At 32.3% G+C, this 17706-nt stretch overlaps 2 protein-coding genes across 2 annotated transcripts in view; both read right to left on the bottom strand.

The window, feature by feature from the left end:
• Nucleotides 1–1346: 1346 nt before the first annotated feature.
• Nucleotides 1347–17706, bottom strand: part of LOC127731836 (uncharacterized) — a gene marked incomplete at its 3' end in the record, with an annotated part of 32123 nt that continues 15763 nt past the window's right edge. Inside the window, exon 2 of the mRNA XM_052240677.1 lies at nt 1347–2550. Coding sequence (XP_052096637.1) covers nt 1347–2540 — 1194 coding nt within the window. The remainder of the gene's footprint in view (nt 2551–17706) is intronic.
• The window catches only part of LOC127731792 (uncharacterized), a 117540-nt gene continuing 104501 nt past the window's right edge, over nt 4668–17706 (bottom strand). The window contains exons 10-16 of the mRNA XM_052240632.1: nt 14283–14312; nt 13062–13091; nt 12591–12620; nt 11372–11401; nt 8760–8798; nt 7912–7948; nt 4668–5607 (exon numbers count right to left, since the gene is read on the bottom strand). Coding sequence (XP_052096592.1) covers nt 4856–5607; nt 7912–7948; nt 8760–8795 — 825 coding nt within the window. The 5' untranslated portion in view covers nt 8796–8798; nt 11372–11401; nt 12591–12620; nt 13062–13091; nt 14283–14312 and the 3' untranslated portion in view covers nt 4668–4855. The remainder of the gene's footprint in view (nt 5608–7911; nt 7949–8759; nt 8799–11371; nt 11402–12590; nt 12621–13061; nt 13092–14282; nt 14313–17706) is intronic.

Below are 17706 nucleotides of genomic sequence, written 5' to 3'. Positions count from 1 at the left end.
TCTGTGGATATTCTATTATCATCGTCTGTTAAATCGTCTTCTGATGAAACTGTGCTAATCTTAGTTACTGGTTCTGGTATAGATAATTCTAAAGATGAATGCAATCTAAAAATATGCAATCTATGAATTGAATTAAGCCTAAATCTGGAAAGAATTTCACGACTTTGAAGGACCGACTCGATTTTTGGAATGGTAGTTAATATTCTATTGTGAAGCTTTGAGAACTTACAATAATGAACATACCAACGATTTTGTAAAAGTCCTATACACGAAAGATATGATATTACCTGTAATAACACATCGTTTGTTGCAGAATAATCGGAGAGTTTTTCAAGTATGCTGCACATCCATGGAAACGTAAAATTTTCCTGTACTGACAAATATTCTCTAAACTTTGACATATGCACTAAACCTTCGTTTTCAAGAAACCAAATAACATCTGTTGAGAACTGACTTGCTTTAGCTAACACAGAGTTTTCATTGCTATACCCTGTTATTCGTACAACTCCGTTGTTAGGCCAGTGCATTTTGCTATTGTTTGCTCTATCAGTAAACCGAACATCCGGAAAGTAATTGAGTTTAAAATGATTAAATCCAATCTCTAAAACATCTACAGGTTTCATTTGCAGCATTTCGATGAATTCAATAGCTCGCCAAAAAACAAATGGTGGTTTATAGATTTTCTTTCTACAAAGTCTTCCACACAAATTACGTACAGTTATTTGTCCGGCTAGAACAGCCCAACATGGAAGGTCCTGTGTTCTTAGATCCGATAAAAGTGAGCGATCACATTTGGCTATACGGCTAGGATCTGTCTGTAAATCGTGTATCAAAAGAATCACTGACCGAATACCAACAGCTAGTATACCGCCATCCATCACACCGGAAAAATTTACAATTTTTTTAATGCTTTGCTTTTGGCATTCATTTAAAGCCCAAAATGTGAGAGGTGGCAAGGAACATTCATCAAATGCGCAGGCTGTAGCATCATCAAGGCATAAAAAGCCTTGTTCCCAAGTCGAACAACGACTTGGAAAACAACCTCCTGGTCCTAAGTTTATTCCAAAATTATTATCTGCTGCACTGTTAGGTCGACCTTTGAATAATATTTCACATGCAAGCTCGTACTGGTAACATTTCCAAACGTTTAAAAATCCACCCATTTTACAATTTTTGGCATAAAGATCCCTTAGAGATTCTAATAAATATGTTCCTACCATGCGAATAGATTTTGTGAAGCTAAAGTCTTCCTTGTATAAGTCATTAATAATTGGAACAATGATTGGATACTTTGTTAACAGGACTGATAGTGCACTTTTTGATATATAGCTTTCAGCACATAGCACATTCTCTTGTTTGGTTTCACACACTATTTCAAGCCTTGCGTTTGATATTCCTAATTTTAGTATATTTTCCTGTATTGACGTTAAATAATCAGATGCTCTGTTTTCAAGAGCTTTTTGAATATTACCATGTAATACACCACACGAAGCGATACATCCGAAGACGGGATGGATAGAAGATGAACTCATATGTGGCAAATCGGCATACATTTGCAAAAACCGCAATGTCTCAGGGCATGTGCACAACTGTCTTAAATCTCTAGAAATGTCAATACTTCTGCCGTCTAAATTTGTCTGGAAATTACAACAGGAGCGGAAACTTAGTGACGAATATAAAGATCCACGATCACCAATTATGTCCTGTATACCGCTTCGTGACCAAAACAGGTTTTGGTTCAAAATTGGGGATGACAATGTTACGGCCGCATGTATCGTTGTTGATGCGTTTGCAGTATCATATTCCGTAATTTTCATAGCATTGCTATTTCTGTCCCCAAAACGGTGGGCTATGATGATGAATTCAAAATTTTCGTCACGAGGTAGAGAGTTTTCCGTTTGGCATAAGAGATTTAAGACAAATTCCCTGTCATCTGGTAGGACATGCCAGGTTCTTATATCAATTATCTTGTTTTTCTTGAATGTATTTCTTGTAATATCTTGTTCTGGCAAAGCTTTGCATTTATTTGCTAATGATGTCCTAAAAGATTCGTAAAATTCAAATTGCAAGTTTTCGATTTGTTGGCGGCTGTAATTCTTAAATAATCTCATTGGTCCGGGTTTTGGTAACAAAGTAATCAAAAACTGAAAACCGTGGTCGCCTACAATTTGTATTCCTTGGCTCCATCTTAAGTATTGTAAAGCTTTTTTATTGTATACTTCCAGTTTTAAGTGTTTTCGTAATATATTGAATACTGGCATCATACTGTTTCTTCCACGCGGTAGTATATTCAAATAAGAAAACGGAACAAGGATGTCTTTCAAAGAGGAAAAAGTTGCGACAATACCATCTAAATCATATTTTTGATTCAACCAAAGTCGTTGCGCACACGCTGTAATTTGACAATCACGTAGAGTAAGATTTGAGTCTCGTTTTAATATTTCGCTAGGGGAAAAGTTTGATCCTAAACACAGTTCATATACAGAATCGGCGTTTTCAAGTCCAGTTTGAATTAAAAGTCCATTCAAATTAGATTCCATCTTCCATTCACTAAAGAAAAGAACATGACATATAACATTATTGTTAGATGAAAGGTACACACAAAGTAGTTAGCAACAGTCAGTAGCATTACTTAATGCATTTAATGTGCCTAGTTTGGCTTTTTAATGATAACACATCGTCTAGACATACATTTGGTGTTCAACGTTTGCTTCTATTTCTACAACTGGTACTAACTGTTAAAGACTGACATTGATTACTGCAAATGGCAAACACATATTTTCTTGTGACATTTTTATTTTAACTGATTAAAGTTTTTTGGGGGATTTTCTACATAAAAATATTAACTGACTAAAAGTTTTACAGAGCTGTTACTTATACATGTTGACGGTCAAACTATATTTGAAAACGATATGACAGGTAATTTTATAAAATTTCCAAATGTCATTAATTTGTTTTTTTGTTTTTTTTTAAAGGAAATTAAACAATTGTTAGTGTTTGAAATATAACAAATAATGTACCACAATATATCAAAGTTGAAATAATGTCAGGACTGAAAATATGTGTTCGTTATTTGTCTGAATCACATCACAATCTTAAAGGAAAATAACTGAACACATGTCACTTGTTTGTTTTATTTAATCAGGACATTAAGCGCAAAGCACTGTTTGAAAAATTTTCATCAAGCTAGTGTTCTTCTCGAATAATTTATACATTTAGTTAGCAGATGAATTTGCTCTATGCCTCCGAGGCCTATTTGTATTCTAAATCTTGAAATTTGCACCCTAATGTCAATTTTAGCTTAATTCATAATCTAAAGTAATAAGAAAGGATTAGACCATAAGTAGCTGAATTATACGATATCTCACAACAATTCATCAACTTGCATCACATTTTTTTTTAAATAATGAACAATAGGCTAAATAATGTCCTAAATGAACATTTCTTTAAGTTGTAACTTATTCAAGGGGAGTAAATTTCATATTGAAGAATGTGGTTACAATTAGTTTGGACAAATTGCTATGAGTTTCTTTGTTTTTCTGTTTGTTTGTTTGTTTGTTTTGGTTTGTTTTTTTGGTTTGACCTGTCATGTAATGTTGACATTTTAATGTTTTATTTAACATTGCCATAAAAGCGGAAGGTTCGGCTAGCCACAAAACCAGGTTCAATCCACCTTTTTTTTTTCTTTAAATAACCTGTACCAAGTCAGGAAAATTGTCATTGTTATATTGTGGTTCGTATCTGTGTGTGTTACTTTTTAGTGTTGTGTTTCTGTTGTGTTGTAGTTCTCCTCTTATATTTGATGTGGGTCCCTTAGTTTTAGTTTGTAACTCGGATTTGATTAATTTTTCGCATTCGATTTATGAATTTCGAATAGCGGTATACCTTAAACGTATTAAACATTTTTTAGAATGTTAGGTCCTCAGTGTCTTAAACTTTCTACTTTATATTTGACTTTTCAATGATGTTAATTTGAGAGTTTCTGATGAGTCTTATTACGTCAGTCGTAATATAAATCTCATCCTAGTACATGTATTGACAGTACCAAACTCCGATGCATACTCAAAAAGAGAAAAGCTCGACTATCTCAACCAAAGGAAGCACTAATTAATAACTGTCATTAATCATGTCAACAACCATTCCCTCATCGATGATGTCTTTTGAACTTAAATAATTGTTAGCAATCTCTATAATTAAGTTGTGTCATAGATTGTTTTTCCAACTAAATTGCATTATTTCTGATTATCAATTTGATTGTAGATTAAACAACATTTAAACACAGTCACGGTGATAATTCTTTAATATTTACTCATAATATTGGAAAGTCACCACTCTTTAACTGCACAATAACAATATTTCAAAAATGAAAATAAACTCGAAAGCAAGGCAGAACAATACAAATATAACAATTCACTTCAAGAAATAGTATGCAGTTGAAACAATATTTTAGTTATTTTTGATATAAAGTACATGGAGAAATACATTTCGGACAATATTTTTGACATAATAAAATGTAAGATTGCTGAAGTTCAACACGATTTTCAAACAAACAACAATATGGAAAAAATTGAATCACGCACACTTTAAAATGAATAATGTTTTATTGTTATCTCCTGATCAACAGTTTTATTATAGATTAAACAACATTAAAACACAGAAACAGTGAGAATTCCTTAATATTTAATCATAATATTTGAAAAGTCACCACTCTCTAACTGCACAATAACAATTTTTCAAAATTGACAATAAACTCGTAAGCAAGGCAGAACAATACAAATATTACAATTCAAATAGAACGTTATTGTTATCAACCAAATAATAAAAGAAAGGAATTTATAAGTAGACGATCTGTAATTCACTTCAGGGTTTGCTTGTGAAGATTGTCTATTTTAGTGCAAACTCTCACAAATGTATGGGTTGCCTCAATCCATAGACCTCTCTGAATCCCTTCCTTATAAACCTTAAGTTTAAAATCTTGGGCCCTTGAAAAGTCAGGTAGATCGATTCTACTTTCTAGAAACTCTAGGCCCGCTGGATTGCTCTTTTTCCAGGACCATCTTAACAATAACTTTTTTTTTGTTTTTTTCACTCCCTCATCAACTGCTCTCTTTTGTGATGTATCTTCAGCATGTTCAGTGATCAGGTTTGTTGACATCGAAACAGGGGTGGACATGATAGTCATCGGTTCGTCCACTGACTCATCAATATCGAATGAGTTGGTTGGCATGAAAGCTAATGTACCGCTGGTGATAATGTCTTCAATTATTTTTGGTATCCCAGCAGTTATATCGTTGAATTTACGATCTATATCTGTCACTTTTTTTTCCAATTCCTGTATCTTTCTTTTGCTGCCCTTGCTTTCTGTTTCGATTTGTGAAATGGTTGTTTCCATCGAGTTGACAGTTGCTGTTAAATCATTAAATCCAGTGTCACATCCCTGTGCATTCCTGTTAACCTCCTTCTTTACTTCATCGAGGTGGGCTCTTAGTTCCCCGATTGCATTATTACTATACTGTTTTCTGAATTCTGTTAACTCCTTGTGTATGTTGTTTTCTGATTTTTGTATCTCATACTTAACTAGGCAATCAATAGCCTCAAGGGTTACACCTAGAAATAAATAGACGCAAAGTGTGTTACAATAGGCTAGAAGAGCTTCCTTGATCTTATATGATAACTAGAACTGTAAGCAAAAATTACTAGATATAACCCCGCTGTTCTTACAAGTACCTACTTAACAAGTAGTTGTTCTCAATGGACGATGACATTATATTATGCTAAATGGCCAAATTTCAACGGCCTGGAGTAACATTGTTCATGAACATCTATATCTGATGATATAATATTATATATCAACTTCCACATGTATATAACAAACAAAGACTAAGGAGTTACAATGATGAAGTACATACTCGATAGGGTAAAACAATTTAAGTACAGAGGTCCATACCCCATGGAAAACTCAATTGACAAGAACGTCCTACCTTCATGCACACCTGAATATGTGAATCTAGCAATATACATACTTACATGTATATTTAACAAACCATGTCAGATACGTTGCTATGACAAGCATAGGGTCAACATTTCGATATCCAAAGGGCTATAACTCATGTAATAATATACCAGATCATCCTAAATATAGCGATTTTAACACATAACGGTTAGTGGGACAAGGGACAGACAGACGGACATACAATGTAAAACGTATAGAACTACATGTACATTAGAACGTGCGAATATAACAATGTACAAACTTTTATGTGTATCCAATAAGACTAGTCAGAGGAGTAGCGATGGCATATTTCATCATGGATAGTGTCAAAATTGCAATGTTTAAAAAGGCCATTACTCATGGAAACTCAATGAACCGGAACATTCCATCAACATGTACATATGAATATATATATCTAACAATATACCCACATGCATGTGTATCCAACAAACCGTGTCAGATGAGTTGCGATGACAAGCTGTTTACTTCAAAAGGGTCCACATTTCTTAGTCCGAAGGGCCATAACTGAAGAAGAACTCAATATACCGGAACATCCTACCTATAGTGATTTCAACACATCATGGTCAGTTATAAATATTTTCGAAGTCTGGACATAAGACATTGGAATTGGTCCGGATAATGTGACAGACAGGCGGACAGACAATGTAAAACCTATACAACCCTGTAACCTTGTTTGAGTGTGGGAATAACTAAGATCATGTGAGTCTGTATGACTTACCTGAAATAATCTATTATTTTGGAGATTGTGATGATGCTCAATATTTTTTTTATGCGTGGACGGGTCGGAACCATTTTGATTTAAAATAAGCGGTTCTGCTAGTTTTTGGGTGTTTTTTTTTAAAGTAACAGCACCCACCATCGATCAAGGAGAATTTTGCAAGACATCTTTTTGAAAGGGAACATATGTAGACCATTCACTCAAAGTTTAGATTGAACCGGTTGATACCAAGTTGCTCAAGACAATTATATCTTCAAATATAGTGATTTACTATATGCTAATATTTGAATGGTTCTACACTAGTAATCTTTTTGGTGGGGTCAGGAGGGGATTTCTATATGCTAATGTTTGAATGGTTTTACACTAGTAATCTTTTTTGGTGGGATCAGGAGGGGATTTCTATATGCTAATGTTTGAATGGTTTTACACTAGTCATCTTTTTGGTGGGGTCAGGAGGGGATTTCTATATGCTAAGGTTTGAATAGTTTTACACTAGTCATCTTTTTTGGTGGAGTCAGGAGGGAGATTTCTATATGCTAATGTTTGAATGGTTTTACACTAGTCATCTTATTTGGTAGAGTCAGCTTGCTCTACGGTGTGAGTCAAGGCTCCGTGTTGAAGACCATGAGTTAAACTGTAATGGTTTACTTTTACAAATTGTGACTTGGATGGAGATTTGTCTCATTGGCACTCATACGATATCTGCTTATATCTATGATATTCTAGTTTTTGCCCCGCTCGTGTAAATGCACTCGACTCCTATCTTAAATAACAAGGATTGCTAGTTTACCTAACGAAGTTAGATGGTTTTTCCCCGAGCACTCCGGCTTTCTCCGCTAATAAAAACTGGCAGCCAGGAAACAGCCAAAATGCGATGCTTCAAAGTGGCGTTAAAACACCACAAATCAAATCAAAACATTATGATCAGCTGTAATGCACCTAGTAACAAACGTTAATGTGTACTAATTACTTCCGTTAATTGAACAATTTCGAGATTGCAAGTGTTCTTTTTTTCTGTAGGACATACACTGTATTAGAAAACAATCCACTTCTTCTTTTTAAGACAACTGCACACGATAAAATAATTTCAAAGGTCAAGGCAAAGAACATTATTTGATGACCAAGGTCAAGGTCATAAAGTTGTAATAAGAGAAAGAGATAAAAATGGTTTGAGGCTTACCTTCCTCTAGATCTTCAGGGTCACTCTCTGCTACGTGCTAAAATATAAATTTCAACTGTATAGTTTGAAAATAAAATCATTCTAACTAATTCAATTTCAATAAAACTGAACAATATACACATAGTAGACATGTGAAGACATGATTCACACTAATAAGTGGTTTCATCTTTGAATGGCAATTGTAAAATATACAGATACAACAAGTGACGATATTTGACAATTTCAAACATCAAAAACATGACCAAACACAAACAAGTTGGAGCAAACACAAACACGAATATGGGCATAACAACAACACCTTAACTTATCTCTGTAAAGCACAAACTCGTCAATCGCATTGTAATATATATATATACAAGTCTCAATTAAAAACTACGTTCAAACCTATGAAAAACCGCCGATTTTATACGTGAGCATATAAAACAAATTTCGTTGTAGGAGGGTCTAAATACAGCACAAACTACCTAAAATTTACATTAATGAAACTTTCGGTGGCCGGGTGTTACCTTTCCTCGTAATTTTTTATCTAGCTTCGTAACACAGTACACGATATATAAGGCATAAGGATGTAATTTTTACAGATCAGCTTAATCATCTGTCTTACAGGAATTTACTAACTAATGTTTGATGCTGTCATAAAAATAGTTCTATTATAAGAACGTTTGAACCAGAAACAACTTGTGCAAACATATTATATATATACAGTTAAGTTCTAGCCAAACTCTCACGGTTCTATCTGGTTACTTTTAGTGTGTTTGAAGAAGTGGTACCATTAATGCATTCCGTATTTGTTATATTTCTTATCAGTTTTGTAAAACTAAAAAGGCAGTATAGTATTACTGACATACCTCAGTTTCTCTGCTTCTGTCATTTGTGATATCCATATTCTGGAAAAAAAATGATAGAACTCATATCATCGACGAAAAGCTACTGTTCTTTTCAAAGTAGATATCAAATTAGATTGTTTGCGGTATAAAGCAAAAATTTAGAATAAATAAAGTAAGGAACAAAAGTTGCATATTTTTTTCAACATTTAATTCCAAATTATCTTACTTATCACTCCCCCCCTCTCCAGTTTTAGTTGGTTACGTGTTTCATAGTTTTTAATTATTCATGCTGTGTCGTGTGTATTATTATTATTTGTCTGTTTGTTGTTTTTTTTTTTTTCGTTTTTTGCCATGGTGTTGCCAGTTTATTTTCGGTCTATGAGTTTGAATTTCTCTTTGGCATAGTTCGGCCCTCTTCAATCGGTCTGTCGATACAGAGCACAAACAGAAAAATTCCCCTTCTGTTTAATTATAGATATGAATTGTATCAAGTAGCTTAATTTCTTTTTTTATTCTAAGACAATTCATAGGGTTCAGCCTATTGAAAGCATAAAACATACAATATAAAAAAGTATATGTGGTATTAATACCAATGAAACAACTCTCCACCGAAATTATCAGTTATAGGTAACTACAGGGCCTTCAACAATGAGTAAAGCCCATACCGCATAGTCAGCTATAAAAGGCCCCGTAATGACAATGTAAAACAATTCAATCGAGAAAACTAACGGCCTTATTTATATAAAAAAAATGAACGAAAAACAAATATGTAACACATAAACGACAACCACTGAATTACAGGCTCCTGACTTAGGACAGGCACATACATACAAGTTTGTTTTCGCAGTGAAAAGAAAGATAGACAAAGGCAGACCAATAATCAACTAGTATCATCTGTTTGATATTTTTTTATTGTAGACTTACCACTGGTCTCCCTTCTTCTATATTTCCTTCCTATATAAACCAAAGAGAACGAGTAAATCAAAAGACGAATGAAAATTGTCACTTAATGTCACAAGTAATTATTTAGTTAATGATGTAATAAAGATCATCAATAAACAGACCTATTTCCAACTAGTATCATCAGTTTGATACCTTTTAATTTCAGACTCTAAGTTTACATGTGCATGCCATATTAGGCTAAATGTTACTATGCTATCGTAAACAACGTTACTTAGCCGCGTGGACAAAGGCATCTATCAAATAGTTCCGATCTACGACGCTTTAAAGGTTTTTGATTTGTTTATGTATCCATATAGAATAGAACATCAGGTCTCCATGCTGTCGTTGACACTTGAATCGAAGTGTGGTTACACCGTGAGGTTGCCACATGAACCAAGGCAGACCGACGACCAAACAGTCCCCGTCTGCGACCCGAAATTTGATGCTACATGATATTCTGTTTTCTTTTTATATTCATATTATAATAAGAATCTGTTTTCTATGTAGTAGTTGATATATTAATAAAGTGATATGGGGTAAAAACCAAAGAGACAACCACAAACTCCTCGTGAAAATACTTGAATGGTGAGCACCAACACAGAAACTGGAGATATAGGCTAAATGATTGCTCGTCAAATAGGTCTTTTTATTTTTTTACTTTACAATTGTTTTTGCACGAAAACGTCACAAAAAAAACCCTGTCTTACATCTTTCAATAAAGTTATGGAAATGAAAATGAATTGTTCTAATTAACCATTGTACTCAAATAGCAAAAACGTTACTTACCACTAAATTTGGAAAATACGTCTTAACCCTTTAAATTCTAAAACCGAAATGAAATGTATATTATTCAGCATATGGGAAATGCTACTCTTTTATTGTCGTTGATATGATTTTTTTGCAATTTTTTTTGATAGTTTGACTATTGTCTTTTCAGAAGTATATAACTTTTTCTTTGCAATTTAGCAACAACACAAACACTGGGAAATAAAAGTTAAATTATCGTCTTTAAAATTTGTTAATTTTATTCTTCACTTTTAACAATCATTTTTGCAATAAACGTAGATATATACATGCTTTACAATTTTGTTAGTAAATTTACTCAAATGAGAATGAACAAATCTTGTTTAACTGTTGTATAAAGTTTTTTACATATTTTTTACTAATAATTGAATGTGACTTACCACTGGACTCTCTTCTTCTGTGTTTCCCTGCTGTAAAAATCCAAGTGAGACGAATAAAGGTAATTTTTTAGTCAATGTTGTAATAAAGATCACCAATACCTTTCGAAAAAGAAGTAAACAGAAAATACGATCAAATACTTTGAATGTCTACACTGGAATGAAAATTTAAGCATTGAGCCTATGGGAGGTACTTCTATATTATCGTCGTTGATATGATTTTTTGCATTTTTCTATCGGCTGACCCTTTATCTTTTGAGAAGTATATAACTTTTTTTCTTTGCAAATAAGCAACAACACAGATACTGGGGAAATATAAGTTCAATGGTTGCTCTTCATAATTTGGTTAAATTTATTCTTCACTTTTAACAATCAAGTTTTGCAAAAAACGTAAATAAAAATATGCTTTATACTTTTTTAGTAAATTTGCTGAAATGAGAATGACATTGTTTTTTAACTGACGTATTATGTTATTAACACATTTGTTTCCAATAATTAAATGTGACTTACCACTGGTCTCTCTTCTTCTATGTTTCCTTCCTGTATAAATCCAAGAGAACGATTTAATCAAAAGACGAATAAAAATTGTCACTAAATATCACAAGTAATTATTTTGTCGATGATGTAATAAAGATCATCAATTACTTTTGAAAAAGAAGTAAACAGACCTATTACCAACTAGCATCATCAGTTTGATACCTTTTAATTTCAGACTCTAAGTTTACATGTGCATGCCATATTAGGCTAAATGTTACTATGCTATCGTAAACAACGTTACTTAGCCGCGTGGACAAAGGCATCTATCAAATAGTTCCGATCTACGACGCTTTAAAGGTTTTTGATTTGTTTATGTATCCATATAGAATAAAACATCAGGTCTCCATGCTGTCGTTGACACTTGAATCGAAGTGTGGTTACACCGTGAGGTTGCCACATGAACCAAGGCAGACCGACGACCAAACAGTCCCCGTCTGCGACCCGAAATTTGATGCTACATGATATTCTGTTTTCTTTTTATATTCATATTATAATAAGAATCTGTTTTCTATGTAGTAGTTGATATATTAATAAAGTGATATGGGGTAAAAACCAAAGAGACAACCACAAACTCCTCGTGAAAATACTTGAATGGTGAGCACCAACACAGAAACTGGAGATATAGGCTAAATGATTGCTCGTCAAATAGGTCTTTTTATTTTTTTACTTTACAATTGTTTTTGCACGAAAACGTCACAAAAAAACCCTGTCTTACATCTTTCAATAAAGTTATGGAAATGAAAATGAATTGTTCTTATTAACCATTGTATTCAAATAGCAAAAACGTTACTTACCACTAAATTTGGAAAATACGTCTTAACCCTCTAAATTCTAAAACCGGAATGAAATGTATATTATTCAGCATATGGGAAATGCTACTCTTTTATTGTCGTTGATATGATTTTTTTGCTATTTTTTTTGATAGTTTGACTATTGTCTTTTCAGAAGTATATAACTTTTTCTTCGCAATTTAGCAACAACACAAACACTGGGAAATAAAAGTTAAATTATCGTCTTTAAAATTTGTTAACTTTATTCTTCACTTTTAACAATCATTTTTGCAATAAATGTAGATATATACATGCTTTACAATTTTGTTAGTAAATTTACTCAAATGAGAATGAACAAATCTTGTTTAACTGTTGTATAAAGTTTTTTACATATTTTTTACTAATAATTAAATGTGACTCACCACTGGACTCTCTTCTTCTGTGTTTCCTGCCTGTAAAAATCCAAGTGAGACGAATAAAGGTAATTTTTTAGTCAATGTTGTAATAAAGATCACCAATACCTTTCGAAAAAAAAGTAAACAGAAAATACGTCCAAATACTTTGAATGTCTACACTGGAATGACAATTTAAGCATTGAGCCTATGGGAGGTACTACTATATTATCGTCGTTGATATGATTTATTGCATTTTTCTATCGGCTGACCCTTTATCTTTTGAGAAGTATATAACTTTTTTTCTTTGCAAATAAGCAACAACACAGATACTGGGGAAATATAAGTTCAATGGTTGCTCTTCATAATTGGTTAAATTTATTCTTTACTAATATGCTTTACAATTGTTTAGTAAATTTACTGAAATGAGAATGACATTGTTTTTTAACTGACGTATAATGTTGTTAACACATTTGTTTCCAATAATTAAATGTGACTTACCACTGGTCTCTCTTCTTCTATTTTCCCTTCCTGTATAAATCCAAGAAAACGATTTAATCAAAAGACGAATACAAATTGTCACTAAATGTCACAAGTAATTATTTTGTCGATGATGTAATAAAGATCATCAATTACTTTTGAAAAAGAAGTAAACAGACCTATTACCAACTAGTATCATCAGTTTGATACCTTTTAATTTCAGACTCTAAGTTTACATGTGCATGCCATATTAGGCTAAATGTTACTATGCTATCGTAAACAACGTTACTTAGCCGCGTGGACAAAGGCATCTATCAAATAGTTCCGATCTACGACGCTTTAAAGGTTTTTGATTTGTTTATGTATCCATATAGAATAAAACATCAGGTCTCCATGCTGTCGTTGACACTTGAATCGAAGTGTGGTTACACCGTGAGGTTGCCACATGAACCAAGGCAGACCGACGACCAAACAGTCCCCGTCTGCGACCCGAAATTTGATGCTACATGATATTCTGTTTTCTTTTTATATTCATATTATAATAAGAATCTGTTTTCTATGTAGTAGTTGATATATTTATAAAGTGATATGGGGTAAAAACCAAAGAGACAACCACAAACTCCTCGTGAAAATACTTGAATGGTGAGCACCAACACAGAAACTGGAGATATAGGCTAAATGATTGCTCGTCAAATAGGTCTTTTTATTTTTTTACTTTACAATTGTTTTTACACGAAAACGTCACAAAAAAAACCCTGTCTTACATCTTTCAATAAAGTTATGGAAATGAAAATGAATTGTTCTTATTAACCATTGTACTCAAATAGCAAAAACGTTACTTACCACTAAATTTGGAAAATACGTCTTAACCCTCTAAATTCTAAAACCGGAATGAAATGTATATTATTCAGCATATGGGAAATGCTACTCTTTTATTGTCGTTGATATGATTTTTTTTGCAATTTTTTTTGATAGTTTGACTATTGTCTTTTCAGAAGTATATAACTTTTTCTTCGCAATTTAGCAACAACACAAACACTGGGAAATAAAAGTTAAATTATCGTCTTTAAAATTTGTTAACTTTATTCTTCACTTTTAACAATCATTTTTGCAATAAACGTAGATATATACATGCTTTACAATTTTGTTAGTAAATTTACTCAAATGAGAATGAACAAATCTTGTTTAACTGTTGTATAAAGTTTTTTACATATTTTTTACTAATAATTAAATGTGACTCACCACTGGACTCTCTTCTTCTGTGTTTCCTTCCTGTAAAAATCCAAGTGAGACGAATAAAGGTAATTGTTTAGTCAATGTTGTAATAAAGATCACCAATACCTTTCGAAAAAAAAGTAAACAGAAAATACGTCCAAATACTTTGAATGTCTACACTGGAATGACAATTTAAGCATTGAGCCTATGGGAGGTACTACTATATTATCGTCGTTGATATGATTTATTGCATTTTTCTATCGGCTGACCCTTTATCTTTTGAGAAGTATATAACTTTTTTTCTTTGCAAATAAGCAACAACACAGATACTGGGGAAATATAAGTTCAATGGTTGCTCTTCATAATTGGTTAAATTTATTCTTTACTAATATGCTTTACAATTGTTTAGTAAATTTACTGAAATGAGAATGACATTGTTTTTTAACTGACGTATAATGTTGTTAACACATTTGTTTCCAATAATTAAATGTGACTTACCACTGGTCTCTCTTCTTCTATTTTCCCTTCCTGTGTAAATCCAAGAAAACGATTTAATCAAAAGACGAATACAAATTGTCACTAAATGTCACAAGTAATTATTTTTTTAATGTTTTCATGAATACCTTTTGAAAAAGAAGCAAACCGAAAATTCGTCCAAACACTTGTAATTCCTACAATGGAATGAAAATTTCAACATTGAGCCTATGGGAGGTACTACTATATTATCGTTGTTGATATGATTTTTTGCAATTTTAAATCGGCAAATCTTTTCAGAAGTTTATACCTTTCTTTGTCTTTGCAATTTATCAACAACACAGAAATTATGGATAATAGTAAAATGATTGCTTTTCAAAATTCAATCATGTTTGCACAAAAATCCTTTCTAATTCGTAAATAAAGGACAAGGTCAATAAAGACGAACTTGTTTGGCCCCAAAATACAGCAGTTTTACAAAATACTTTTAGCTATGTATTGGAAAGTAGAATACCTTTGTTTTATAAGTGTTGTCTTTTTTGGACAAAGCAAACACACATGTATCGGGTACAAGCATGATAGAGTCCTATATAAAGTCATATATACTGCATCTGTGCTAATTGCATTGACCGTATATTCAAATGTGCCTCGCTCTCTACCTGTTTCTAAAACTTGCACAAATAACATTGATATTTTGAGACAATGCATGGTTATTCTATATATGCAATTACTGAAATCTTCAGAATTTTAGCATCTTTGTTAATTTCATAACGGTTTTAGTCTAAAATATGAGTTGTCGCATTAGTGCTCATTCTTAATAATTTAATGTAATTTGTATTTGATGATGATACATAACATATATATATATATAGGTGAAGAAGGAAAACGGATGCGGCTACTGTCATTTTTGACAAAACACATCTGAAAAGTGACATATTATGGCATATTTGATACTTTTTCTTTATTTTATCTTATTTGAGCGTCTTGAATGACAAAATCAGTTCTAATCTTCCACAAAAACTAATATAATCGACTAACGTAGGTACTTAAGTGTTTTAAATGTGTCCAACCTCTTTCATCCGATGTAGCTGAACTTTTTGGCCAAAATCGTACCTTACCGGATAATCTCCTTTAATGAAATGAAAAAAAGTTTGAAATGTTCGTATTTTGTTTTATAGTTAAATGTTACTTACCACTTGTCTTCCTTCTTTTTTATTTCCTTCCTGTATATATCAAACAGAAAAACTAAATCAAAAGACGAATACAAATTGTCACTTAAGGCTGTATGGGAGTCTAAAGCAAGAACGATAGAATTTGTTCATACTTTGCCTGGCGTAGTATATATTGATATATTTTCAAAAATATAATAAAAAAGATGGGTCACCGTGTATTCTCTCAATCTACAGGAAGTGACAAAATGACACATTTTGTACGGATTATACAGGAAAAAACATCATTATGTGATTAGAAGTTAAACTAAATAATAGAATTGTAAAAAAAATACGAAAAGATAGAAAATGCGTTTAGAATATCAAAAGAAAAAGATAGGACCACCGTGCGTTTTTTCCGGCTAAAATGCAAAATAGCAAAATTAAGTGTAGATTCCTTCACAAAATGCACTATTTCAGAGTGTATACATCCCCTTAACATGCCAAAATAAAAACATTAGAAATGAAGCAAAAAATATTAAAATTTATAAGTTATAATCTTATTAATTTGTTCTTTTAGGTGCAAATCAATATTAGTTCCATCATCAAATTTTGCTAACTTGATTCAAATCTAGACCTTAGATTCTCTGTTGTTTACAATCCGAAATGGCAAAGACACCCAAACCATTTCAATGTCACAGATAATTATTTAATCAATGTATTACACAAATCACTTATACCTTATGAAAAAGAAAAAAAAAAAAGTCAGGATAAACTATTAAAAATTCGAATAGACGTAACATTTGAATTAAATTATCAATAAAGGTATACTACCACGCAAGGCCTTCATTCACTATCGACTGCATGTAGAAAAAAGACGAAAATAAAAGCCAAAAATATTCTTGAATATAACTTAAGGTTAAACGAAAAATTAACGTTAACCTTAACCTTAACCGTAATTTTAACTCTAATATAAACCGTAACTTTAAATAATAGCCAACATATCCTTCAATGAAAATTAAGGTAAAACAAAACATTTGATTCAAAATTGACCTTTTACTTTAAACCTAACATCTACCTCCAATATGTACCTATCTCGATAACGGTCAGTCATTACTTCATCTTAGACAACCTTGAGTATTCCCCACGGCTACCACTTTTATGATATAGCCAACGTATTTTTGAACGTAAAATTAACCTTAACCTTAACCTTGACCTTAACCTTAACCGTTACCTAAAGAAATAGCCAACATATGCTTGAATAAAGCTTAAGGTTACACGAAGAAATAACATTACCCTTAAACTTGTCCTTAACCTTAACCCTTACCATAACCTTTACCTTAAATAATAGCCAACATATTTTTAAATACACATTAAAGTGACACGAAAAAATAACCTTAACCTTAACCTTAATCTTCAGTAATAGCCAACTTACGCTGCAATAAAGCTTAAGGTTAAACGAAAAATAAACCTTAACCTTAAACTTAACCCTAAAATTGACCGTTACATGAAATAATAGCCAATATATCCATCAATAGAATATAAGGTTAAACTAAAAATTAGACTTAACCTTAACCTCAACTATAAATCTAATATTTAACTCCTACATGTACCTATCTCGATAACGATCAGTCATACCTTCATCTTAGACAACCTTGATTATTCCCCACGGCTACCACTGTTATGATATAGCTAACGTATTTTTGACTGACAAATTAACCATAACCTTAACCTTGACCTTTACCTTAACCGTTACCTAAAGAAATAGCCAGCATTTGCTTGAATAAAGCTTCAGGTTACACGAAGAAATAATCTTAACCTTAAATTTG

This window comes from Mytilus californianus, unplaced genomic scaffold (genome assembly GCF_021869535.1).
Source record: "Mytilus californianus isolate M0D057914Y unplaced genomic scaffold, xbMytCali1.0.p SCAF_20, whole genome shotgun sequence".
NCBI lineage: Eukaryota > Metazoa > Mollusca > Bivalvia > Mytilida > Mytilidae > Mytilus > Mytilus californianus.
This window is presented reverse-complemented; position numbering and strand designations above follow the sequence as displayed.